The sequence below is a fragment of the Aaosphaeria arxii genome (genome assembly GCF_010015735.1).
Source record: "Aaosphaeria arxii CBS 175.79 unplaced genomic scaffold BU24scaffold_1, whole genome shotgun sequence".
Taxonomy (NCBI): Eukaryota; Fungi; Ascomycota; class Dothideomycetes; order Pleosporales; genus Aaosphaeria; species Aaosphaeria arxii.
Window position 1 is genome coordinate 3887541 of NW_022983474.1, and position 25321 is coordinate 3912861.

Consider the following 25321-nt stretch of genomic DNA (forward strand, 5'->3'; position numbering starts at 1 on the left):
AGGCTGCGTCTCATGCGGTGGAACGTTCGCGGCGGGCACCAGTCAGGCAGGAGTCGTATGGGGCCCTTCAGAGGGTCCCAGATCCCATCAGTCTCATCAATAAGGCTATCTCACTCCATTCGAGGACACCAGGTCCCTCTGGGGTCTCTCAGACATTTTTGGTGGGGTGGCGGACTGGGTGTACGCGGGTTAGGTGAATGGAGGCTGCCGGCGGCGGCACATCGAAGAAATCGTGCACAAAGGCAACGAGAGTTTTATGACGATATGAAGCTCACGATCTTTCTGCCACGCCGTAAAGAGACGTTGATGGGTAGAAATATTGATGATGAGGTCTTCGAACGATGGTGGAGGGAGTGTGGCGGGTGAGGATGGCCGCTCAGCGGCACAGGGACCGATTGTGCCATACAGTGCGCTATGCAGCGTACCGTCTTGGCAAGGAGTAGGACTCCCACAGTATACCACCGTGAGCCTTCAAGACAGAGAAAATATGAAGATGATGATGGAACAAAGGCAAGGGTGATAATCGAGGGAATCTCAGGAGTTCACTGGGCCAGAGGGAGGCCAAACAAGCAGCGGCAGGAGGACAGTGGGCTTCAGAAGGTGTCTCACTACATTCAGCGGCTGCCAGTTGTCCCTCCAGAAAGGCTCCTCTATGAAGCCTCCTTCCCTATCCAGGGCCACAGCCAGCATCGCCCTCTATTATTGAAATAGCCCAGCACTACCCTGTCTAGCAAGTGCCCATAGATGATGCACCAGCTCGACAACTCTTCATTTATGAGTTTAGTTGGGTTTCCACGAGTGTGACACAGAGACCTCCATCGTGCCCAAGTTCCCCTAGACCACATACGACAGGAGGGAGAGCGGTGATATGAGCGCGTAATCTATTACCATCCCTCGATGCTCGTAACGATGTCATACGCGCTGAATGTCCAGATCTCGAGTGCCAGAGCCACCCTATCTCTCATCTTCCATTGCTTTGCCCTGCCATGACGAACAAGGCACGAGCATGGAAGGGTCTATTGTCATTATGCACTATCTTCCACTCCTGACATGATCTTGCATGTGTGTACAGCCTCTACAACTCTGCCAGGCAAGCACCAGCCCAATATACAGATTGAGCCTGGTGTCAAGCTTCTGCAAACAAGGACAATTGGTCTATTCGAACGTGCTGTCTACAAATACATGGGCCATGGAATGCCTAGAACAATGGGTTGAAAGTACGGACATGAACGTGGTAATACACTATCTTTGCTGTTCATTGCATAATCTTTGCCGTCCATACTTCGCTGATGTCCTATCGAGGGGAAAACATGGCGAATACACATTCTGAAAATGTTCACGACCCTTGAATTGGTTGCCAACATCTACCTTGTCACGAAGTTGCCTAAAAGCCCTGATGTTAAGTATCAAGACAAGGTTGCTGACGTTTGAGCAGCCTCTCTCGAAGTGTTGGGGACGATAAGTTTCGCAGCAAGCCTCACATATCACGGAAAGAAAAACTCTGATAAGGAAAACGCCTTTCGTCAATTTCTGTCAAAGTCGCAAATCCATCTACTATTACCCTCCGAGGTCCCACTACAACTTCGTTCACATGCGAATGTTTGGTAATCGCAATAGAAACGATCTCAGCATCAGTTGCTAATACTATTTTCAGTGGAGTGAAAACATGTTACTTTGATGGGAGATCCTGCGAACCCAGCGTCTTACATCGCTATGAGAAACGGCATATCAAGCATATTTGGCTTGTGTCAATGACTTGTCCCGTACTACTCAGGGCTCGCGCCATTAACCTGTTGACGGGCCTGAGCTACCTTGATGTGCAATCTAGAAGTACAATGGTCTTACTGAAAACTGCCAGTAAAGGGAAGACTAGGACGAGAACGGTCTTCAGACGTCCTCGAGAGAAAGATCCGTATGCGTCTCAGATATGAAAGTGCCCATCGCGGCTAGGGGCCATCGCATAAAGTGGTGACTGGTACGACATGATGTTGCGCATCGCTGTAGATGCTGCTATGAAGTACTAGTTGGGCTCCCACAGCTTTCTTGTATTGCCTCGGACGCTGGCTCCACGGATATTTGGGCGGGAGAAAGAGTTTGGGTCGATGGGTTGGTTCGGGTCAATAGTGCGTGCTGCTGCTGCAGTCCGCATTTGTACAGCAGGCGGTGCATATGTGCCTCGAGCAGCAGCATTGCCTCGTCCACGAGGGAACGACCCACGTCCACGAGATGTGTTCCCTCCTCGGGCGTTGCGGCCTCGTCCACGACCTGCTGGTTGCTGGCTGGATTGATTGAAGCCGGAAGAATCAAGTGATTCCGGTGCCCGTGGTTGCTGAGCTTGAGGAGCTTGAGGTCCCCTCGGTGCGCGCTTGAATAGAACCTCATCCTCATCACTATCATCCTCAACATCGGATGGGCCGGATTTGGGTCGTGCAGAGGGTACATTTGCATCGATGTTGGTGGGCCTTGAACGGCGTGGACTATTTTGTTTCGTTTCGCGCTTCCGATTTGGGCGATCCTGCAGCTTGGAAACGTTTTCACCTGTTGCGAGAGTGGGACGTGGCTTGAATTCTCCAGACTCCATTTTCAAGTACGCCATGCGATTTCGGCATTCGCGATCTTCGTGCACGATGGCGTCGCGCATCTGTTCCAGGCGCTTGACCCTGATGCCAAACTTATGGGCAATGCTTTGTTTGGCATCATCGTTTGTCAAAAGGATGAACGATTCCAACGCGGCATCTGGATTTTTCTCCCTATGGATTCGCCATAGAATGTGGTTGAAGAGAGACTTCAGATAGTCGGGTACTACATACTTGGAACCCCTCATCCTGTCATCTCCTGGAATTTCAACACTATTGCGGGCAGTCCTGTCAGGAGATCCTACCATCAAAGCCGCAGAATTGGGGTGGAAATGGTTCTCCACTTCTTTCTTGGTATCTTCATTTGAGAACATGGACGTCGTAGATTGTGGCGTCTTAGGAGGGTCTTCCAAGCTGTGAGACGAGCTCATGGATGTCTCGTCTGATATGTCCAAATGGGTGAATGACTCCTCCAGATCATCCTCATACGTGATCTCGGAGCCTGAATTTTCAAGAGATAGGAGGGTTTCTGGTAGAAGGAAGGGTTCTACCTCTTCCCAGGAGACGAATTGTTCATCAACGCCTTCAAGCTGAACGCTTCCAGACGCTACGACGGCAGGTAGTGAGGTGATGTCGTCGAGCCACTTGATGGCCTCGCGAGCGTCGGCGCTGGAGCGATCGTTGCCCTGCTTTAGACGCTCGAGCTGTTTAAGCGCTGTTCTGCGTCAGTCTATCTACCTCGAAAGCTTTGCGCAACCCGGTACACCTACTGTGGAGCGGGACATAGAGGCGTATGGCGCCCTGTGACACCCACTTGCGAATGCCATCGCGTGTGCTCTTCTTCACACCTCCTATGAGTGCAGTTTCATCCACGATACACTGGAAGACCTTCCGCTGCGAGTTCTCGGGCGTGGAATGAGGACGGTCGGGGGCTCGTGAGCGACGCCTGGGCTGATCGTCGCGGGAAGAAGCGTGCGCGTTGGGAGACCGAAGCGGAAAGCCTGGAGCCATTTCGTCCCCAAATTTTGTCGCGCGCTTGAGAGGAGGAAAGGGGGTGGTGGTGGAATGGAAAGTGTTGAAGTGCACCTTTGGAAACCGTGACCCAAGTGGGTTTGTTGCGCGACAGAGCAATCCGTCTGCAGCGAGTGGTTTCAAGGGGCGAGCATTGTCTGCGTGCGAGCTGATCGCAGTGAGAGAATGAGTGAGAGTAAGGTATTGGGCTTTGCGCGGGGCACCATATTCGGGATTCGTGGGGTGAAGACGTTGGAGGGCGGCACGGCGGGTGAAGGGTGCTCGTCATAACGTTGGTGCCACCAGCCAGTGCAGGCGAAATGTGCGAGTCACGCTAACCTCCTTCAAAGGAACCTCCTTGGTCACACACAGCAATGGTTTGGATACACAGGCTTAATTTTGATTCGTTTCCTTCAGGATCTCTGCACAGGAGGTAGCACGGAATGGTCCATGGTCTCAACAACATTTTGTGAAGATATTGTATAATGGAGACTGTTCATGTCACGTGCAGAAGCCTGAAGGACAATACTGGGAGCTTTCAGTACTACGGGATACTCTACACGAAACAAATGGATATGTCCTGATGCTCAACAGGAACAAATTACAAAGTCCTCAAACCCTGAATACTAGGCATTCATATCAATAGCCCTCAACGGCGGTCGGCCTTTCTTCCCTCACGTCTGGGACCCATCCCTTGGGCCGTTCTTTGCCTCGAACAGTAAGGCTGTAAAGAGCTTTTTCCACTTTGTTGACACACTGACGCATGACTGACATCTTCCTTTCCACCTCGGCATAGAATTTCTCCTCCTCATCTGGTGCCTCAAACATCTCTAATTGAAGCCGGATCTCTCGTAAATCCGATAGGACATTCCTTGGTTCTGCCTCTTCAGTCGGTTTGGAGTCTGGTTGGTCAACATCCATTTGGTCTCCATTTTGCGCTCCATCACCAGACACACTCTTGGCCGTTTTCTTGACTCGACCCGCAGGTAGCTTGCCGTTTGTCGCTATGCAAGTAATGGAAAATCTCATCAGCTCGCCTATCATGTCGAAAATTCCTAGAATGTAGTCTTCGGGCGTGAGGAGCACATCAGGGCCTTCTCCGCTCATGGAAGCCACTTTCGATCTAGCTTCTTCGTAGGATATGAGGGTTTGGTTTTCCAGATAGTGCTGGAAGCTCAGCGCTTCCATGAATTCTTGGTTGCCCCCCGTGATTTGCGGGTATCGGTAGGCATTGATGCCCTGAACATCAGTAGCGATTGATTGATACTGCTTCTGTATTGTTTCCCAGTATTGCGCGTTGTTTTTGGTCGCAAAAGCGGGAATAGTAGCACCGAGAGTCCGGATTCTTATCATTGTAAGGGTCAAGTAAGAGCATTTAAATCATCTGGACTAACCTTTGCAGTGTGAAAATGCTGCAAGGCACATTAGATTACACTAAACAGACAGATGATCTTCAGGCCTCACATTTTTTTGCTCGAAGCAGTAACATCTCTGGACGCTTTTATGACTCTTTCTCGTCTGTCGTGGTGCTCGTCTAATTCTTTGCGGAATTCCTCAAACATGGGCATGAAGGGCGAACTCGGGGTCTCATTGGAGTCCGCCATATTGTCATCACGCGAACGCTTCTGGCCCATTGAATATGTGGAAATATAGTTGGAGTTGAAGTGGTCATCTCGAAGTCTACGTCAAACAAACCTTTGGATGACCTAATCCACAAGCACGTGATATATCATTCCCCAATGAAGATTAGCGCATTCTCGCTTTAGAAGATCTCAGGCTTCCATCCCTTAGACGTGTCTATGGACGAATCAATCAATCATTCGAAAAATCAATTATCCAATCTATTCGCCGTTTCTACGATGCGAAAAGCTGATGATTGATAATCAGTGCATGTTTTCATCTCCTAATTTTTGAACGCGTGCCCGAAAAGGAGGGTCACCACCAACAGCCTCGCCTCCAATGGCTCTATCTTCCTTCTTCCAAAGCCGGGGCGCTGTGTTCTCCGCTGCAATTGTTCTTCGCGCAGTTTTCTTAATCTATGGTCTATTTCAAGATGCATTCTCGCCAATGAAATACACAGACATCGACTACTTTGTATTCACAGATGCTGCGCGTTTCATTGCTCAAGGGACATCACCATATGCGAGAGACACATACCGTTACACCCCATTGCTTGCTTGGATGATATATCCGACGACATGGCCGGGCTTTTGGTTCTCATTCGGAAAAGTTCTGTTCGCGGTAGGAGACATTGTGGCAGGTTGGATGATGTTTCGCATACTCGGCACGTACCAACACATGCCACAAGAAAGAGCATTGAAATTCGCAAGTATCTGGCTGTTGAATCCGATGGTGGCTACGATAAGCACTCGTGGAAGTTCGGAGGGCTTGTTGGGAGTCTTCGTCACCGCATTGCTCTGGGCTGTGCTCGCAAGGCGCACGAGAATTGCAGGCTTGCTGTTGGGGTTTGCTGTCCATTTCAAGATCTATCCTTTCATCTACGCAGCTTCAATTGTTTGGGCACTTGAAAAAAAGAACCCTGCCTCTAACAGGCGGAATACTACCTCCCAATCACCCCTGGAAGCGGCTGTGAACTTTGTAACTCTCGAAAGACTGGAACTAGCATTATGGAGTTTGGTCTCGTTCGCCGGCCTCAACGTGGTCATGTACAAAGGGTAAGACATCCATGACTAGCCGCAAAGTTATCTGCAAAGATTGACAATCCCCTAGCTATGGACAACCATTCTTGGAACACTCATATTTCTACCATCTGATCCGAATCGATCATCGCCACAACTTCTCACCATACAACACACTTCTGTACTTGAAGTCGTCGCCACATGCCGCCACAACTCCCTCATTCGGCCTCGAGCGCCTCGCATTTCTGCCGCAGCTTCTACTCAGTGCTGTCCTGATCCCACTTCTTCTGGCAAAGAAGGATCTTCCGGCCACCATGCTTGCGCAAACGTTCGCTTTCGTGACGTTTAACAAGGTTTGCACAAGCCAGGTATTTGTTCCGTCGCCCATCCCCCCTGAGAACATATTTAACGTATAGTAGTATTTCCTGTGGTACATGATGTTTCTCCCATACTACTTGCCGGATTCAACGCTGCTCCGATCTTCGTCTATTGGAATTCCGGCGTTGATATTCTGGATACTTGGGCAGGTAAGAGCATGCTATCACAATCACAGCCTTCAAGACTTGTTCAAATGACTGAGTATGACTAGTTCGCGTGGCTTCAACAAGGATACCAACTCGAATTCCTGGGCCGATCTACATTCGTTCCGGGACTATGGCTCTCTAGCATTGCTTTCTTCTTTGTGAACGTTGGCATCCTAGGCGTGGTCATACGGGATATCAAGGCGAAAGGTGAGAAAGGCGGCGCGGTATCGAGTGCAACGAAAACCAAGTAAACTACGCGATTTTTTAGTCGCGAGTCTTTTTCAAAGCGTATCCTATTGCCCGAGCAGAGGATGTAGCAACAGCTCCGGAATACATACATGTAAACATACTTGGATATGATAAGTGAGACGAGATCCATATATCATGCAATCAAATTTTTTTACCCAGTATGTCTTGGTCAATCTACTCGGACTTCACCGCACGTACTATCACAACTTAAGAAACATCAAATGTATCATGGAGTTAAAGTACTACAGTGGCTGGATATAAGGTTTGGCATTTCAAACCCCTTGAGCTCGAGAGTTTCGGTTTGTACCTGGTAGGACCTCTTTTTATGTATCTTACACATCAACGTGTTCGTCAATGTCATCAACTAAGTGTATATCTATCTCTAATACGCGCTATGCCAAAGCACCATGATCGCTACATAAAACCCCAACCTAAACACAGACAAAGAACAAGTATCTACATGAAAAGAAGCAAGCAGGATATACAACAACAAACCGCCTTATGTCGTTCACGTCCCCCCACCAGCGCCAGCACCAACATCAACATCAACACCCCCGATCTTCCCAAACCAAACATCGTCCTTCGGCCTCATGCCCCTCTCGATGCCCTCGTCCCTACACAGCGCCGTCACATCCGCGGGGATCTCCCACGCGCTGACGACGTCCGCCCTCGCCAGGAACTGCATCGCCAGCCCGGCCTCGGCGTGCCACCCGATGTGGCAGTGGAACGCCCACACGCCCGGGTTGTCCGCCACGAAGCGGATCAGCGTCCACCCGTACGCCTCGACGCTGGCCGTGTCACGTCGCAGCGGGTTCTCCAGGTCCAAATGGCCCGGGCTGTACAGGTCGGCGGGAGGCGGGGGGTACCCGTGTCCCGTGGCGAGGACCCAGAAGGTGTGGCCGTGGAGGTGGAAGGGATGGTTCCCGTCGTCGAAGTTCTGGACGAGGATGTCGAGGGTGCGGATCCCTGTCGTTTGGTAGACGAGGCCGTCGGTTTTGGGGTCTGAGAGGGCGGTGTTGATGCCGACGGGAGGGGCGGTGGAGAGGGAGTCCGCGAAGGAGGAGGGCTTGGTGGAGGGTTCGTAGAGGCGGTTCAGGACCGGGTTGGCGGCGGAGACGTGGTGGGAGGAGTCGTTCAGGTAGCCACGGCTCAGGGCCCAGTCTTTGATCTGGAAGGTTGAGCGGAGGTAGATCTGGTCGTCGACGTGGGCGGGGGCACGTTGCGGGATGACTGGCGAGAGGAGGCTGGTGTTGAGGTCTTTGCATTCGAGTTCGATGACTTCCGGCCAGTCTTTGCTGGACGGGGTGGGAGCATCGTCAGATCCCCAGTAGCGGACTACGCCCCAGACTTCTTCTTGCAGTTCGGGCTCCTCGTAGGCGAAGCAGTGGGTTACCATGCGTGCTCGCAGCCAGTACAGACCCTTGTTCGACTTTGGAGGTACGACGATGATACTGTAGCGTTGGGCGGGATTGATATTGAGGCGATGGATGGCTTGTGGCATCACATCTGTACCATCGACCTCCGACACGTAGAACTCATGCTCATCGATCTGGATCTGGAATTCCGCAAAGGCGCCGACGTTGATGAATCGGAGTCGTGTGTTGTGGTGTGAAGCGAGATCAAAGAGGGCCCTCTTACGATTCGAGGAATCACATCTCCTATTGGGGACGGTGGCGCAATCGCGCTGCTGGCGACCATTGATAACGGCCGCTGGGGGCACAGGCTCGTCGTTCTCGCGATCCGGGGCGAGATAGTCCATCATGAGGTCGGACGAAAGATCATAGTAGTGATCTGATACAAGTACCACGCGGTCTTCTGCATATGGAATCTTCTGTAGCTCCTCCTCTTTTCGAGAATGGATGACTATGGGCCCAACGACCCCGTCGGAGGCTTGCATCGACATGTGGCTGTGATACCAATATGTTCCAGTCTGCCGAGAAACGTTGAACCTGTACGTGAAGTCTCTGCCCGGTGCAATGGGACATTGTGTGACGCCTACCGTACCATCCATCCAATTCGTTCCGTTCTGGAAAAGACCGTGCCAGTGAATCGAAGTAGCATTGCTTCCACGATTGGACACGTGGACCACAATCTCGTCACCCTCGTTGCATTCAATGAGTGGTCCGGGGAACATGCCGTTGATGAGGATCATGTCGCGGTAGACCCCGTCCGGATTCAGTTCGTGCTCTGCAATGGTCCAGTGGTATTCTCTCGTGCTCGGTTTAGCGTTGAAATCCCAATGCGGGTCCAAGATGTAGTCTTCTTCTGGTCTCAGTCGTGGACCGCTGGGCGTGTGGTCTCGAGGCCAAGTTATGTGTGCTATCAAACCACCGACCAGTGATGATATGAATAAAACCGTGGCTATCTTGAGGAACAATTCTTTCCAGCGCAGACGGGGCCGAAAAGACTTCTCGCTTTGCTCCAAGTATAACTCTTCTTCGATGTCAATTGAGTAATTTGACCTATCGTCCTGCTCGCCTGCCAGCAGTCCTAAGTTTTCCTCCTCATCGCCGGCAGAAGGATCCATCTTCTTCTTTGCGATGGGTTTCATTTGGTGGTTGTCCATAATGGCCATTGCTGCTTCAGTGCATCAGCACTCCTCTCACAAAGCTAGTTTATGTCTGGCACTACACAGACAATGGGACTCCAATCGACTGGAAGGACCTTCAGAAAGGCCCCTCCGTCATAAGCTCTAGACCCAGGTAGCTCTCTAGACTGACGGAACCCAGCTAAAGAGTCCCACGCGAGGAAATTAGAGATGACGAATGCGCAACTTATCCACTGATAGCTAGCACCGGGATTGAAGATAAGTGAATAGACGCAGCTGGTTTACATCAAATAGCAATGAAATACCAAGCACGGTCACATCATTGCTAGAGAAATATATCCACTAAAGGCCTAGTACTCAGCAATGAATAGTTAAAAGCCGAAGCTCCAATATTGCGAAAAGCGAAAGATTCCGAAATTAGAGCGCAGCGATAGGTATTTAGACTTTACCTAGAATTTGAAAGCTCGAAAGCATGAACGGACATGGTCGCCACCATCCGCCTCTCGGACTAGGCCGGGCATGCATTCATCGCTGATCCTCTCGTTCACTTTCCCACCGGAGTCTAGCGGATGCCAAGTACGTCCAATCAAGCATGCGTTTCGATTAACGTGGACAGGAGCAACCTCAAGCATTCGTATTCCTACCCGTTAAAAATGCTTGACATGCTTAACACTCTTGACATGCCTGGCCCGACATTCACGCATCATTGGCTGAGCTTGCATTCTACACGAGGAGAACTATCTGAAATGGCAGGCAGCTACGAGCTCACTGCGTAATCTGCACCGCATAGTCGGCAGCTAAGAGCAAAAGAATTAAGGCTCGCAACATGCACGAGGGTTGCAGTCCAGGAGACGAGCGAATAGCCAGTTGCTTATTAGATTCCCTCATCACCCCTTCCTGGTGCTTGTTGACTTCTTTCGTTACCTCTCTTCTTCCTGACACTCGCTACTATGTGGTCTGCCTTTGTCGTCGGTCTATTGGCGCTTGCAAGTGGAGGAGCATCTCTACCCAGCGAGGTACGAGATGCCCAATACCACAACAACGGCCACGGCCATGGCAACGACCACATCGTCAAAGGCAAGGCATTCGACCGCATTGCCATCATCTGGTTGGAAAACACCGACTATGATCTGGCGATTGGCGACCCAAATTTAGCCTACTTGGCTAAAAAGGGTATTACATTGTCCAACCACTTCGCCGTCACGCATCCCAGCATGCCAAACTATGCAGCTGCCATATCCGGTGACTACTTTGGTATCAACCACGACAACTTGATCAACATTCCCTCCAACGTGTCCACCATTGTGGACCTCCTCGAGGAGAAAGGCGTCAGCTGGGGGGAGTACCAGGAGGACATGCCGTACACCGGCTTCACAGGATTCGAGTACAAGAACCAACAGACCGGTGCGAATGACTACGTCAGGAAGCACAACCCAGCCGTGCTGTACGACTCTGTGGCCGACAAGCAGGACCGTCTTTCCAAGATCAAGAACTTGACCTTGTTCCAGGAGGATCTGAAGGCGGACAAACTTCCACAATGGATGTTCATCACTCCCAACATGACCTCCGACGGTAAGTTTTGAAGGTGTCCAACAGCGAGAATCGAATTGCACTTACTTACGTCCCATGCCTCAGGCCATGACTCCACTGTCACCGTAGCTGGAACCTGGACTCGAAATTTCCTTGAACCTCTTCTCAACAACAAGAACTTCATGAAGAATACGCTGGTTTTAGTGACATTCGACGAGAACCACACCTACACCAAACAGAACCGCATCGTCGGCATTCTGCTTGGCGACGCTGTTCCGCGTCACTTGGTGGGCACCACTGACGATACCTATTACAACCACTACAGTGAGATTGCCAGTGTCCAAGCCAACTGGGACCTTAACACGCTCGGCCGTTGGGATGTTGGTGCCAACGTCTGGAAGCTTGTGGCCGAGAAGACCGGCGATCACCCAAGGCAGTGGTCTGGCAGCATCCCATTGAACGACATGTACTGGTAAGTTGTGGAGCAACGATGCATTTGCCAAGTCTGTCACTGACCATGCACAGGAATGTCAGCTATGCTGGCCCACTCAACAACAAGAACAACTCTTTCCCGTATCCTGCTCCTAACGTTGACTTGCAGCACGCAGGCAGGAGAGTCCAGCCTGCCATCGCCAAGACTTGGAAGGGCTCCAAATCTGCATACACGTCTCGACTTGAGATCCCCGATGGATTGCACCCTGAGGGGGAGTTTGCTGTGGTTGGTGGTAACAACCATCATCACTACGAGTGAACACAAATATGCACCTATAGAACGTAATGGCATAGCGTCGAATCCTCTTCTGTATCATAGTACCTCACTTGCGTTTGTCCCATGGCACACCGCAAAGGGATCTAGACAAAAGCCTGTAAATAGAAACGAAGCGATAATTGAACCGTGGCAAACGCTCTTACTGCTAGTCCGATGTTGACAACCATGGCCTGTCCGTACTCGTATGATAGGAATCAACGGTAAGGAGAGACACGGTCGTGTGATCGAAAGTTGGCATCCTTGATAGGGAGCTCAAAGGAAAAAAAGACGTAGCGTAAGTTGCATAACTGCCATAACATGCATTGAGGGCCAGCAAGCACAGGACGTAGGCCAATTGCATGGACCGATTGGGCCCTCCGAGCCGGGATCAATATTGCATTTCCCAGGAGAGTGGATTGCGCAATATGGAACAAAGTCGTGCTGCGACCCGTCTGGGCAGATTCAATTCGAGACGTAGACTGTGCAACGAATGGATTTGCCCGAAGCGGATCGAGCAGGATCTTGTTCGCTGGGTAAATCCGGGAGGTGTGGGGAATACTGATCTGACCTCGGGATATTCTCATGCAGATTACGGAACGAGAGCCGAAGATCAATCGACAATTGGAGTGTTGCCGTGCAGTTGATTTCAAGTGTTGCTACGAGGAGTATTGTACGAGGGAGGTTGGGCCAGCTGGCCAGCTGACCAGCGGAAGAGATCGACTGCTCGCATCTCCAGGGTGCGTTATCGCGTAACAATCGAGAGTTCTCTTGTGTGAACAACTGACGATCAGGAGACGCAATGATGTATGGGAGTATGGGTTGTTGCAATGATGGCAACGGTGTCTGGGGGCGGATTGGACGGGGTAGATTGCTACAGCAGGGGTTGACTACAAATCCCTAGTATGCTGTAGCGGCCCGTGTGACTCCTGAGAACCTTGAAAGCATTTCCTTTCGTCTCCAGAGGTTCCGTAGATGGGGTGTCGGTCATTGCTTGAAGCGGAAAGTAGGAGAGAGTAGAGAGAGTAGAGAGAGTACATAGGTGGGAGGGGAAGTGGGAGGAGGTTTACCAACATGGTGAAAAGCGGGGATGCAGTTGGGCGGGGGTGTCGATTTCTTGCTTATGTGTTCTGTCTGGCGCAGCGTGATTGGCTTATGGGCTACACATAGAGACAAGGAGAGGAGAGCGGGCATGTCATTATTGGGGAAGTGCACACACACACACACACATACACACACATGCACACATACAGTAGGAGAAGGGACAGGATTGGTTGTCGTCGGGCGGGGACTATGAATAGCGCCGGAGATTTAACGAGGAGGAAGCTCAAAGATAATGATATGATGGTGATGATTATTATTGTTCAATTTCCTGAAGCACCGACGTGTCTGATTCCATTCTAGCGATTTCACACTCAAGAATCAAGATTGATTCTCGTCGATGTCCGAGAAGCGCCGATGCAGCTGTCGATTGCTATGTTGCGGTGTGCGGCGTGCGGGTGAGCAGTGTGTCTGTTTGTCTGTTGTATTACTCCGTACTCCGTACCTGGGATATGCGCATGAATGCATAACACAAGGCAGCCGTTGCACTTCCGCGTCGGTGGACAGCATGATGCCGCACGTCGTGACTGTGTGTCCTGAGTGTAGCAGATGCTGCAATGAGCACTGCGAGCGCTCGGGGGAACTCTGAGTGGACCTGGAGATTGGCGCATCAGGGGGCTCGTTGATCATGGATGCATTATCATTATTGAACAGCAAGACCGGAAGCGGACATGAGACCGAGCAAGGGGTGCACGCCGAGCATCTACAACGGGCAAAACGGGGGAAAGCGACGGGCTTTGAACAGTGATGATCACCGCGAGGGACCAGTCAGATGGACCTTGGAAGAGGAGCGAGTGGAGAGGTTCTTCAAAGTCGGACTCACATCGCATTCCCTTCTAGAAGGTTTCGCTCGCTAATGCTACTAATGCTGCGCGCGCCAATGACGAAGTCACGACGCTGGGAGACATACGATAGACGATGGGGGAGAGCGAGCGACTTTGCATTCCTGACATGTTCACCATGTACGAGTATTATCAGTTACACCGTACGGGGTGGTTGTTGGTGATATGTGCCAATGTGGTAACTGTGGTCCTGGAGACAGACCAGAAACACTACGGAACCGAAAGAGAGGTAGAGACGGAGAAGGACGGCGTAGGATCCTGGGATGCAATGAACCATGGGCCGAGTTGGAGTTGTGTACGGTGTATTATTGTTCTCATCATCATCATCATCATCATCATCATCATTATTATTATTGTGTATTATCAGCTTCTGTGTGATGATCCTACTCGTCCAGGGCCCCAAGATTGTGACGGGAATCACGAATTAAGGCCCGACTGTGCACGTTGGGGACAGGGCGTGCAGGGGAACAGGGGGGAAGGGCAAATGTCTAAACTGCTTTGATCGCATTCGCGACAATGGCTTTTCCAGGCTGGGAATGCGGAAGAACGCGACCGTCTTCCGCTCACATCATGATTAGTTCTTGTACGAGTATCATCTACGAGTATCAGTGGTTCTGTACGCCGTACGGGAGGAGTTGCGGTGTATCTACACAGTAGAAGGTCAGGTCGGTTGGAAAGGTGCAGATAGAGAAGCGGGTGCAAACAGAAGCTGGTTTCAGTATGGAGGACGACCCATGCGCATTTTGAGGTTCGGTATGCTGGGACGCCGCACGCTGGGACGATGTTCACTCAGCAGGCGCCGCCGCCCGACTACGGACCAAGCGCTGCAGTAGGTACAGGTAACATGCAGCAGCAGCAGCAGCGACAGGATAAAGTCGAGAGGGACAGTGAGCAGTGGGGAGGGAACTGGAACTGGACCTGAAATTGGGTGTAGACTACTGGGAGAGGTTGAGGACAAGTGGGGAAGTGCGGGCGGGCCAAGGGGGAGGATGAGATGAGGATGAGGATGAGGTTGAGGTTGAGGTTGAGGTTGAATTCTTTCAGCAGATTGACTACGGAGTGGAGTGGTGACTTGTTGCGTATGGAGTAAGTCGTAGAGAATGTGTTCTGGATGAGGCGACAAAGAATTACTCAAAGGGTTGATAGTTGTTTGCTGTTGATAAGTCGTGCTACTATGCCTCGCAGTTTCGTCTCGTACTGAGTAGGACAAGAGTGAGTGAGTGAGTGAGTGAGTGAGTGAGTGAGTGAGTACATACCCATACCATACCCATAACCATACCCATACCCATACCCATACAGTGTAGAGAGGAGACTAGTGACACGGTCCACCCACCCAGTCAGAAGTGACAAAGACAAAAAGGGTCGACTAGGGCTAAAAGGGGTTTAACCCCTGCAAGCAAAGAATGGTCCTGCATCGGTCTAGGCAATCCGTCCAGGGTAAGATGGGGATGGGGAAGACAAACGCCGAGTGGACTAGGACAAGACCAGACCTGCAACTGCAACAGACAAACAGACAGACGGTCAGAATTCCCAAATGATCGAGATTTGATGATTCGGTGTAACAAGGTAGTGTTGAGTTGTTGTTCGTCTATACGGGAGTACTGTCAAAGGAATGGTGGTGGTGGTGGTGGTGGTGGTGTTGTTGAGTCGAAAGGTGTTGATGGTGGGGTGGTGGATCCATTCGAACGAACGAACGAACGATGATGTGGATCATGGAAGACTGCATGGAATGGATTCAATGGATGGATGGATTCAATGGAAAGGGAAAGGGAAAGGGAAAGGGAAAGGGAAAAAAGAGACAAGTCTTGCCTGCCTGAGATGTGCGGTTCCTTGTACACAAAGGGAATAGAACGTACAGCAGGGTCGCACGGGGAAAAAAGTTGAAGGGGGGGGGGGGTTGGGCATGTCATGGATCAGATGTCGGCGGACGTAGGGTGGATGTGGTGGATGTGGTGGACTTGTGGCATGTCTAGCGCATCCATTCGCCTTCTGGAAGGTCTGGAGAGTCTGAAGAGTCCCAGTTCACACCCAATGATTCCCCTCGTCTTACCACTGTCTTACCCAGCCCTTTCAACAGCCTTGACCAGCCTTGACCAGCCTTAACCCAGCCCTTGAACAAGCCTTTGAACGCAAGCCCTTGCAATGAACCTTGACAGGGGGAGGGGATGTGTGTCTACTGTGTACCTATGTGTGTATGCGTGTCTGCGTGTATGCGTGATTAGGTGGAGAGGTCGAGGAGGAGAAGTGCAGCAATTAGCTACACACAGTGGAGCATCGACTACTCCTCCGTGCAGTTTGTCTGTTTGCTATCCGTCTTGCTTGTTCTTGCTGTGTAACAACATCCTACCTCTAGGCTCATCTCGGTACCTTTGGTACCTATTAACTATTTGCCTACACATGTACATGGAGTATGGAGAGAGAAACTGAAGGAGGCATTTGAGATAAAGTCAACCACTTCGTACTATCAACTTCATTTCATAACTCTAGACTCTCTTTCTGTTTCATCAGTTCCTCACTCGCCTCACTCACCTCACTCACCTCATCCACCTCCTTCACTCTGCCTCGTTCCTTCCCTAATTATTGCCTACCTTACGGGGTCTCTGGGTAGTAGTCAGTGGTAGGTACATAACTACATACTTCGTTCCTTCCCTCATCGTTCGTATCTCATACTTTCCTATTCCGCCGCCGCTCCGCTCCGACCTCCTCTTCCTCTCACTCTTCCTCTTCCTCTTCTCTTCTCTTCTCTTCCTTCTCCGTCTCCATCCCTCATGCCACTATCCTTCATTACTCTCTTTCTCCACACAAACGCCACCACCACCACCACCACCACAAAAAGCAACCATAACAAATAGACGACAAACGACAACACCAAAAACACCAACAAAAACATCGCCAATATCTCCCATCGTACACGGACTACCACCCATCCATTGTACTTAACACGCCGCGCTGCGCAACCTCTTACCCCTTCCTCCGCGCCTCAATGCTGCTCGTCGCGCAGCATTCTCTGTGTGCGCTTTGCCTGCGACACTGACACTGACACTGACCCTACCACCATCCCATCCCATCTACCCCTGCGTCGTTCGCAATAGCTCTTCTGCAGCCTCCCCCTTCGTGACCGCATCCCACTTCCTGTACCCTCTCTTCTGTACTCCGTACACCCTCTGCCGACTCTTCTCCTCGAGTCCGATCCATCATCCCCATCACGCAAGCTTCACGACACCTCCCGACTTTCCATTAGGAAATCCATTCAATCTCTGTAACGGCGCGCCCCTCAAGCTCGCCATCTGACTAGCACTCTCTCGCCGTTGATCTCCGACGGCTCGACCTTTGCACTCTACCTTCCCTTTTGCGCGATCGCACCGGGTCGCCGCCGCTACCACTTCCACTACCACTACCACTTCCACTACTACCACCACTACCACATCTCGTAGCTCAAACACCCCGCCCGCCCTCTACGGTCTAAATCTCCAACGACTGCATCGCTGTCCCTCTCTGCTTCTCTCCTCATCTTCTTCGACTGCCTTCGTCTCGCTGAGTGACACTAAGCATCCACTAGGGATCTCGGGGACGAGCTCTACGTCGTCGTTTCACCTCAGATCTCAGATCAACGGGCGTGCTCCCGTTCCAATCTCCCATCCGCGCCGACCGCCGTTGGCCAAGTTCAACTTCACCTCGTCGCGCCTTCCTCGACCCTTCTCGCCGCTTGCTACCGTCGATTGATACCTGACTGCACACTCGCCCGCTTTGCGACAACTCTACGCACCCTCCCGATCTCGCGGGAGGCTCCACAAAACGCCGGAGACCAGAGCTTTCTGGTCGCCGTAGCAAGCGTGGAGAGGATGGAACATGGCGCGTGCAATGTCATCTACATTGACCGTCGTGCGAATGACGAGCATGTACGGAGAGAGTCCCTCTCCCATTCAGTAGCTGCGAGGACAAGCACGGGAAGCGTCACACCCAGCTACTTCACCATCGGGAAATCCTATCCTTTCGAAGTCAATGCTAACGTGGAATCCATCTTGTCCACATTCAATGAAGGTATGCTCAAGCGCCACTCCTTGCGCGTCTCCCTGAACCAACTAACCATTGACTCTACACAGTGCACATCGTTGGATCCGGCCGCGCCTGTCTGGAAAAGTTGAGCCAACTTTGCGAAACGAATGACAGTATCCCAACCCTTGCATTGATCGATATACCTTACGATGAGGAGCGGCGCCTCAAACGTCTATCCCGCGAGCCGCGCAGCCCATCGCCCACGTCGACACGGATCCCGAGGCCCGACACGGTAGAATTGGACGACATATATGGCATGCACCTCCTCACCCACATTTCGTCCGAGATACAATCGCAGAACCTACCGAAACTCGTTATACCCATCGTAATATTAAGCGGACTGGATCGCGAATGGCAATCAAATGCGCTTCCCTCACCTAGCCTACACGGCTCCCAAGTTCTCACCGACACCGTGCGCCTCGTGCGCTACCTCGATGCCGGCGCCGTCGACGTTCTCGCCAGTCCGTTGACCAAGGATAAGGTCCATGGCCTGGCAGTACATGCGTATCGCGTCCACAAGGAGGTCTCTCGCGAGGAGGCGAACTTTATGACGACCAAAAAGAACCGGAAGCTGTCGTGGGTCGGTGTCAGCGACACGAAACCATATGCCTATCTTCGCGAGGCCATGGTGTCCAGTCTTATGAATGGCATCTGCAATCCCGAGTCGGCCGGCGACTGTCTCGACGCTTCCGACCTCTATGTTGTGCAAGAAAGTAAAGAGAGGGTGGCAGAAGCCATCGGATCGTGGAGCTTTTCCGCGCATGACTTCACCGATGATGAACTGTTGTACGGGTGTCTGTTGATGCTGAAGCACGCTCTTTCCATGCCTGAATTGGAGCAATGGGCTATTCCAGACGGTAAGATGGTGGCTCGCGACCCGCTTTGAAATGTCTACTAACGTCTGCTCTTCCAGTTGATCTGATCGTTTTTCTCATTGCCAGCCGCACGGCCTACAATGACTTCGTTCTCTATCACAATTTCCGCCACGTAACCGACGTTCTCCAAGCGCTCTTCCACTTTCTCGTCCAAATCGGCACATTGCCACCTTACCCTTCCACCAGTGCGCAGTCCCATGGCATTCCGGATTCCCCGATCGCGCAACTGCTCAAACCTTTCGACGCTTTGACTCTTCTTATATCTGCAATCGGACATGACGTGGGCCATCCTGGCGTTAACAACGCCTTCCTTGTTGCGCTCAACGCGCCACTTGCCCAACTTTACAACGATCGTTCCGTTCTCGAATCCTTCCATTGTGCTGCATATTCGCAGATACTACGCCGATACTGGCCACAGGCATTTGCCGATTCTTCGATGCGGAAGCTCATGATCAATAACATTCTTGCCACCGACATGGGTTTGCATTTCAAATATATGAGCGATCTGGGCAACTTGCAGGAGAAGCTCGGCCACGACAAAGGCATTACTGACAGTTGGAGTGCGAAGATTAGAGAAGAACAGAAAGATCTAGTTTGTGGGCTTCTCATCAAGTGTGCTGATATTAGCAATGTCGTAAGTTATCCCGCGTTCTCCAGAGTACCATGTGTATTGACGATGGTAGGCACGCAAGTTTGATGTCGCTGCCCGATGGGCCAACATCCTTACAGACGAATTCAGCAACCAGGGCGTGATGGAAGCCGAATTACAGATCGCCTCCTGCCTTTTCGGAGGACCACCGGTGCGAGACGATCTGATCAAGCTCGGCGAATCCCAGATAGGATTCATGAACATTTTCGCCGGACCACTCTTCGAGGCCGTCGCTGACATCCTACCCGCTATGCATTACGCTGTCGACGAGATCTCTCTCAATAAGGCTACCTGGGAAATGAAGATGGACGCAGAGAAAGACAGACGGAAAAAGAAGAATCCCAGACTTGCACTGGGCCTATTCCCGTCCACTTTCTCTACCGATCCAACACCAAGTCCACATTCAGGACCGCCCCTCAAGCCACTCCCGGATTTGCCAGTTACTGTGTTGTCTCCGCCCGCTCGATCGATTCCAGGCCCTACCATGATTACCGGCGCTGAAGACCTTGGTCGTCGAGGTTCCGGTGGCTCTTTCCATGGCGCATTATCAACCTCTCGAAGGTCTTCACTGGCTGTTGAGAACAAAGGCTCAAGGCGGTCATCTACTGTAGGGATGCCTGGAGCACTTTCACCTTCTTTGCAAGAGAATCAGAGTCAGTCTAGAAGAGGTAGTGGTGATGCTAGCTTGACAGCGATACTGGTGACACAGACTCACAACTCTTCAGATCGCTTAACGAAGGATGCAAGTCCAAGTCCTCCCGGCCGTTCAGCGTCTCCTTCACGGCGTAAGGATACGCTCACCAATTCCTCGCCCAACAAGTTTCCAAACATGATCCCAAGCGAGGCGTCCAGGGAAAGCCCAAGACCTTTAACGGCCCCGTCAACGGCTCCCCGCAGCCAGGGTAAGAAACCGATCCCAACGTATTCTTCGCTCGATCCTACGGCCCACCGTGTTTCGCAGCCTTCTGCCATCAGTCCTGACCTCAACCTAGCGTCCGAACTGTTCCCCATGCCACACCACCCATCTTCACAAAGTCACTCAGAAGTCGACCTTTCACACCCGATGAACGGGAACCTCGACGGTTCGAAGGGTCAGCCTTGGGACGCTACTAAATTAAGCGGCGACAGCAACATGTCAAGATCAGACGTTTCACGCGACGCCGGCCGGAAAAGTGAGTGGTGGCGACAAATGAGCTCCCGTCGACGAACACGAGAAGTGAGAAATGGCGACGCTGACGCTCGCGGTCAGCAGAAGGAGACGACACCAGAGCCGGTCAGCTGTAGTTCAGCATCAGGCGCACCCTCGCCGACGTCTCCCGGCTCAGGACGCAACAGCCGCACTGACAAGCTGAAAAGCTTTTTCAAGCGCAAGCCGCGGAACAGTAGCGATCACGAGAAACAACTTTCATCTTTCGGAAGTTCTTCACAACTACGCACCCCCCCAACCAGCGATCCGGGTCGTTCGGTCAACAGCGACGATTGAACATATTACAGCATCTACATCCACCTCCCACGAACGATTTCTCACGCCGTAAGGCGACTACCTTTCTCCTTCATTGGACGTGCGTTGCATACTCAAACCGCCGCCAATTTCTATCACTATCATCATTCCTTGCCCATGGTTTCTTTCTCATAACAAATTTTCCAGGACATGGATCGATCTCCTATCGACGCACGACCTAATGGACGGTATGAATCCTCCAAACGATGTAATTTCTCTTTATTCCGGGGTTAGAGCACCCGGTTCAAATGCCTGCGGGTGTTTTCTTCCGGCAGTCGCTCGCCAAAAATCTCTTTCGCTCAGTCTTGATCTTGTTGCATTTTATTCCACCGGAGCATCACAGGGGGCTCGGTCGACGTTATTCGATATCCTTACGCTTCAACATCGTTTTAGTCTTTAGTAGTAGACGTGATTCTACCGGAACAGAGAGTAGAACGCGCCCTAGCATAGTACCATGGGTAGGATGCATTCTTTGGAGGGTACCTCAGTCGATTTAGGTGTGGCATCTCTTCTTTCTTTTCCTTTTTTTTTCTACCACGTTCTCCAGAAAACGTTGCGCAAGGCGGCGCATTCAATACTGTACTATTTTGTATCGGCGTGTAGCCGAAGCCTTTCTACAGAGCGAGGGGAGGAGGGATGCTCGCCATGCAGAAAAGTCGTTGCAGAAGTTTTCTCAAAAGTGCGGGATGAGGGAAATAGGACAACGTGCGTGCTTTGCGCGAAACGAATCGACATCATGAATGTATCTCCAACATCATTACATACAAAACTCCGCTTACTTCCAAAACAATGCATATGATATATATTTATCCGGTCTCCAGAATAGTTTGTGGTTTGATCTCTACTGTCTCAAGATGCTGCTTGCTCATTTGCATAAAGCGATGATTAAGATTATACATGCACACCAGGTCAGTCTATGGATCTATTGACACTGGCCGCTATTTTTGCATATCCTCCATGATCTTCACGACCTGCGGCAACACCTTATCGGCGTTCTCGCCAGCCCTGACTGCGTCCCTACCAGTATTCGTTTCTGGCACATCAGCAAAGAATGTGTCCTCCCCTCTGACACCACCGATATTGAGTATCGCGATGGGCAGACCCTGCTCCTTCGCCCTCTTCACCAGTCTCCAAGCCGAGTACGTCGCGAGCGAGCTCCCCACGACCAGCATTCGACTCGCCGTGTCGACTGCTTGCTCGGCCGCCAACTTGACACCGGCAGCGATGGACTCGCCAAACATGACGACAGCAGGTTTGAGGATCCCGCCCGTCGACCCGGTCGCCCAGGCCCCGTCATCATCCACCTTGACAACTGCCCTCCTCCCAGCAGTCGCGGCGGCCAAGCACACAGGACAAGCCGGATACCTAAACGTCCCGTACGGCGCGCCGGGGACGTCGACGTCGCCGTCGGGATTCGTCCTCATCCCCTTCCTCCGCCTCTCGTCCGGGTTCTCCGTGTCCAGCGCGCCGCTGGCCAGCATCTCCTCCAGGAACGTCGACCACGCGGGGTTCAGGCGGGCGAGGTCGGACTGGAAGTCGGAGCGCGGGTAGGACGACCCGCAGGACAGGCAGACGAGGGCGCGGAGGTAGCCGTGCAGTTCGAGCGTCTGGAGGGACGGGTGCGCGAGAGGGTGGAAGGAATCTACGTCTGATGATAATCAGGTCGAAATGTCAGTTCAGGTATGGTCAGGTCAAATCGAAGCAAGCAAGCAATGTTTTCTCTTTTGACTTTTGTCTGTCACATGGGGGTGGGGCATTGTGTGGAGGGACATAACATGGGAGGGGGGATTCGAGATCAAGAATTCGGAGCGAAGGTACATACTCTGCGTGATACAGCTGCCCACGACGCCCAGCTCGCCCAGCCTCCCGACGGCAGCGTGCGAGACGTTGGGCCGCGCGCGGTTCAAGTTCGTCCAACCCAGGAAGCTCCTCGCCCAGTACCGCTTGCGCGCCTCGTGGCTGGCGCAGAACTCGTTGAAGTAGATGGGCTTGTACGTCCTGTTCAGCGTGTAGGTGCCGTTGGTGCCGCGGTAGTCGGCCAGCCCCGAGGACACGGATATCCCTGCGCCAGTGAGGATCAGGGTGCGGTTTCGCGTGTCGAAGGGTTGTGGGATGTTGTTGGTGCTGGTGTTCGTGGTTGCGGAGGCGTGTCGGTGGTGCTGGAGCGAGTGGTCATGATGATGATGGTGGAAGTGGTCGCGCCGTATCCGCGTGCTCGCAGGTGCGGAGAGGAAGTCTACGAGTGCTGCGATTGCGCCCGAGGCCGTGGTCGCGCTCGTGGGTATTATGGTCGGCGGAGGGAATGGTTTTGTGTATGGGACGCGGAGGAGTGGTTGTGGCGGGGGCATGGTTGCGGAATCTAGTTACGAAACTTGAGGACTCTTTCGATCTTGTGTTGCTACCTCATTGTTATTAGTTTGACTTTGCCAATAGATTATGGTTTTCGATAAAATCTAGTGGGCTTCTCTAATTAATGTACGGCCAATTGTGGCGAGGAAATTAGAAAGTTCAAGGTGTTGTTGTCTAGAATCTACGAGTAACTAGAGGTGGATGGTTATGTCATAGATGGATATGGATATGATCAATACATAATAGTTAGGTACATCCACTAAACTGCTTTCTATGGTCCCTGCGGGCGATATACCCACGCTAGCGTGAACGGGTGTTCCCTTTGGAAATAGGAGAAAGCTTGCTATGGGAGCTTGGTCATCGTACGAGTATGCGATGGTAGAATATAGCGTTGAGACTTCATTTACACGAATGCTCCTCGTTGAGAATGCGCCCAGCTGCTTTGGTAGAGCGATGTAATTAGCCACAGCAGTATCATAGACTCTCTGGATTCGTGGCGTTATTGCTGAGTCAACCTAAACACTGAGCTCTTCGACGCTCTGCGCAAGAGCAACGAAATGAACAATGGCCAGCATCACAATGTAGCACAGCACACGGCCATGTCGACATCGCAAGCGGATCTAACGCAGTATCCGCGCGTCACGCCTCCCCAAAGTATAGCCGACCAGCCTTTGACGCCACCAAAGACGGACAAGAAGGCAATCGCGGGAGCGCTCCGCGTTAGTGCACGCTTCAGAGACATTCAGAAAGGAAAAACAACAACACAAGGGACACGTAGATAGAGTTTAGGCTTGTAGAAGGAGAGTACGGCCTCATAGAGAAGACGCTCCAGCAGGACAATGTACTTTCGGGTTACGTGCAAGACAAGATACGGTCTGTGAACTTTAGATACTACGAGTGGTTGTTGGTTTGGATATTTCCTACAGCACGGAGTCGTGCAAAGCAACGTTGTCGATATGGCGGCCCGAAATATTCGATGAGCCTGAGCGGACCTGAATTGCAAGCTGTGGGTGTGGTCTTGGATGAGGTAGGTTCAAGTCTTGTGACCCTGACTCCTTTTTCCAATGTTTTGATGTTCAACTAGGCTTTCCGCGACGACGAAGGAAATGCTGTGGATCATCCAGGCATATGTCTCCGTCTCAGCGATTTCACTTGCGAGAGACTTGCACGAGGGGAAATGGGAGATGAAGATGAGGACGTTGGCATATCGGAGAGCAAATTACGACGAGCACTGCGCACGGAGCCTTTGGGTAATCATGCTAAGAAGCAGGAACGATCAGAAACACCTCCAGAGGAGGTTACTCCGGGAGATGAAGCAGGACACGCCAAGGAAGAGGAGAGAGCATCGAAGCGCGCGGATCTTGATTGGATTATCAGGACAGAGCATCAACTCAGAGCTTCTCAGACTAGGTTGTTGTCTATGGAGAAACTGCTTTACAGTAACGCTCGAGCAAACTGCAACTATGCTTTCTGCCCCGACTGTATCTCTCGACGTCGTGATGCCCTATGCATCTCTAGTTGCTCCGTCGTGCCTCTGCCGTCGATCGCCTTCCCAGTATCATCTCTGAACCCGTAATCCCACACAATTTCAGAATCAAGATCTCGGTACACCCGATACAACATAGTGGGATGGGCCGTATACCGCCACTCTATCTCGATTATACGGCGTGCGGCCGGCGTCGGTGCCTGTGTCTTGTGTGCGTCGTGCTCCTGCAGATGAAGGAGGAAGTTGCTTCGAAACAGCCAGATTTCGCCGTGGGCGGGACACGAAGGCAGCTTACATGGATAAGCCCATATGTGTTCGGGAGGGAGATTGGCATAATCGTCGTCAACCTCATCATCAGATTCGGAAGGTGTAGCACGACCGGAAGGTGTAGCACGACCGGAAGGTGTAGCACGACCGGGAGAGGTAGAACGATCGGAAGGAGTAGGATTAGAACGACCGGAAGGAGTAGGAGTACAACGACCGAAAGGAGTAGAACGACCGGAATGAGTAGAAGTAGATCGACTGGGAGGAGTACAATATACACAGAAGGAGTAGGAGTACAACGACCGGAAGGAGTAGAACGACGGGAAGGAGTAGGAGTAGAACGACGGGAAGGAGTAGGAGTAGAACGACGGGAAGG

The 25321-nt window shown here is 51.8% G+C and overlaps 11 protein-coding genes across 11 annotated transcripts in view; 7 read left to right on the forward strand and 4 right to left on the reverse strand.

The window, feature by feature from the left end:
- Positions 1 to 2020: 2020 nt before the first annotated feature.
- Positions 2021 to 3506, reverse strand: BU24DRAFT_332039 (uncharacterized protein; the record flags this gene model as incomplete). Its single annotated transcript, XM_033523043.1, has 3 exons — positions 2021 to 2477; positions 2577 to 3291; positions 3347 to 3506. Coding segments are annotated over 3 exons (1332 nt in total), but the record flags the coding sequence as incomplete, so codon positions are not given.
- A 720-nt stretch (positions 3507 to 4226) lies between these two features.
- BU24DRAFT_457706 (Translin) lies at positions 4227 to 5191 on the reverse strand (the record flags this gene model as incomplete). The annotated part of the gene is made up of 3 exons (XM_033531564.1): positions 4227 to 4932; positions 4982 to 4999; positions 5052 to 5191. 3 exons carry the CDS (start codon positions 5189 to 5191, stop codon positions 4227 to 4229), a joined length of 864 nt encoding a protein of 287 aa, XP_033390105.1.
- Positions 5192 to 5381: 190 nt separating this feature from the next.
- On the forward strand, positions 5382 to 7167 carry BU24DRAFT_417390 (glycosyltransferase family 50 protein). The gene is made up of 4 exons (XM_033526710.1): positions 5382 to 6262; positions 6318 to 6594; positions 6646 to 6753; positions 6816 to 7167. The coding sequence occupies exons 1-4, from the start codon at positions 5547 to 5549 to the stop codon at positions 6999 to 7001; spliced, it is 1287 nt and encodes a 428-aa protein (XP_033390106.1). The 5' UTR covers positions 5382 to 5546; the 3' UTR covers positions 7002 to 7167.
- A 246-nt stretch (positions 7168 to 7413) lies between these two features.
- BU24DRAFT_430320 (multicopper oxidase) lies at positions 7414 to 10179 on the reverse strand (the record flags this gene model as incomplete). The annotated part of the gene is made up of 3 exons (XM_033529805.1): positions 7414 to 7455; positions 7658 to 9364; positions 10030 to 10179. 3 exons carry the CDS (start codon positions 10177 to 10179, stop codon positions 7414 to 7416), a joined length of 1899 nt encoding a protein of 632 aa, XP_033390107.1.
- Positions 10180 to 10497: 318 nt separating this feature from the next.
- On the forward strand, positions 10498 to 11828 carry BU24DRAFT_430321 (phosphoesterase-domain-containing protein; the record flags this gene model as incomplete). The annotated part of the gene is made up of 4 exons (XM_033529806.1): positions 10498 to 10537; positions 10625 to 11119; positions 11207 to 11549; positions 11603 to 11828. The coding sequence occupies 4 exons, from the start codon at positions 10498 to 10500 to the stop codon at positions 11826 to 11828; spliced, it is 1104 nt and encodes a 367-aa protein (XP_033390108.1).
- A 1869-nt stretch (positions 11829 to 13697) lies between these two features.
- On the forward strand, positions 13698 to 15469 carry BU24DRAFT_470572 (uncharacterized protein; the record flags this gene model as incomplete). The annotated part of the gene is made up of 4 exons (XM_033532670.1): positions 13698 to 14202; positions 14295 to 14381; positions 14485 to 14652; positions 15279 to 15469. The coding sequence occupies exons 1-4, from the start codon at positions 13842 to 13844 to the stop codon at positions 15467 to 15469; spliced, it is 807 nt and encodes a 268-aa protein (XP_033390109.1). The 5' UTR covers positions 13698 to 13841.
- Positions 15470 to 15798: 329 nt separating this feature from the next.
- BU24DRAFT_28492 (uncharacterized protein) lies at positions 15799 to 16316 on the forward strand. Its single transcript, XM_033522763.1, has one exon. The coding sequence runs from the start codon at positions 15908 to 15910 to the stop codon at positions 16190 to 16192; it is 285 nt and encodes a 94-aa protein (XP_033390110.1). The 5' UTR covers positions 15799 to 15907; the 3' UTR covers positions 16193 to 16316.
- A 1291-nt stretch (positions 16317 to 17607) lies between these two features.
- Positions 17608 to 20828, forward strand: BU24DRAFT_339503 (HD-domain/PDEase-like protein; the record flags this gene model as incomplete). Its single annotated transcript, XM_033523184.1, has 5 exons — positions 17608 to 17806; positions 17869 to 18678; positions 18735 to 19330; positions 19380 to 20247; positions 20338 to 20828. 5 exons carry the CDS (start codon positions 17608 to 17610, stop codon positions 20826 to 20828), a joined length of 2964 nt encoding a protein of 987 aa, XP_033390111.1.
- A 749-nt stretch (positions 20829 to 21577) lies between these two features.
- On the reverse strand, positions 21578 to 23391 carry BU24DRAFT_438716 (silencing information regulator). The gene is made up of 2 exons (XM_033530267.1): positions 22669 to 23391; positions 21578 to 22494 (listed from the first exon to the last, which is right to left on the reverse strand). Exons 1-2 carry the CDS (start codon positions 23192 to 23194, stop codon positions 21785 to 21787), a joined length of 1236 nt encoding a protein of 411 aa, XP_033390112.1. The 5' UTR covers positions 23195 to 23391; the 3' UTR covers positions 21578 to 21784.
- A 403-nt stretch (positions 23392 to 23794) lies between these two features.
- Positions 23795 to 24771, forward strand: BU24DRAFT_457712 (uncharacterized protein; the record flags this gene model as incomplete). The annotated part of the gene is made up of 3 exons (XM_033531565.1): positions 23795 to 23914; positions 23974 to 24222; positions 24280 to 24771. The coding sequence occupies 3 exons, from the start codon at positions 23795 to 23797 to the stop codon at positions 24769 to 24771; spliced, it is 861 nt and encodes a 286-aa protein (XP_033390113.1).
- The window catches only part of BU24DRAFT_28566 (uncharacterized protein), a 1340-nt gene continuing 505 nt past the window's right edge, over positions 24487 to 25321 (forward strand). The window contains exon 1 of the mRNA XM_033522766.1: positions 24487 to 25304. Within this exon, the coding sequence (XP_033390114.1) occupies positions 24825 to 25304 (480 nt within the window). The 5' untranslated portion in view covers positions 24487 to 24824. The remainder of the gene's footprint in view (positions 25305 to 25321) is intronic.

Coding starts and splice junctions, on each gene's coding strand:
- BU24DRAFT_438716 (XM_033530267.1), bottom strand. CDS start 23,194: ATGCCCCCGCCACAACCACTCCTCCGCGTCCCATACACAAAACCATTC. Junction 22,495..22,668: donor GGGCAGCTGTATCACGCAGA/GTATGTACCTTC, acceptor GATTATCATCAG/ACGTAGATTCCTTCCACCCT.
- BU24DRAFT_417390 (XM_033526710.1), top strand. CDS start 5,547: ATGGCTCTATCTTCCTTCTTCCAAAGCCGGGGCGCTGTGTTCTCCGCT. Junction 6,263..6,317: donor AACGTGGTCATGTACAAAGG/GTAAGACATCCA, acceptor ACAATCCCCTAG/CTATGGACAACCATTCTTGG. Junction 6,754..6,815: donor TATTCTGGATACTTGGGCAG/GTAAGAGCATGC, acceptor GAGTATGACTAG/TTCGCGTGGCTTCAACAAGG.
- BU24DRAFT_28492 (XM_033522763.1), top strand. CDS start 15,908: ATGAACCTTGACAGGGGGAGGGGATGTGTGTCTACTGTGTACCTATGT.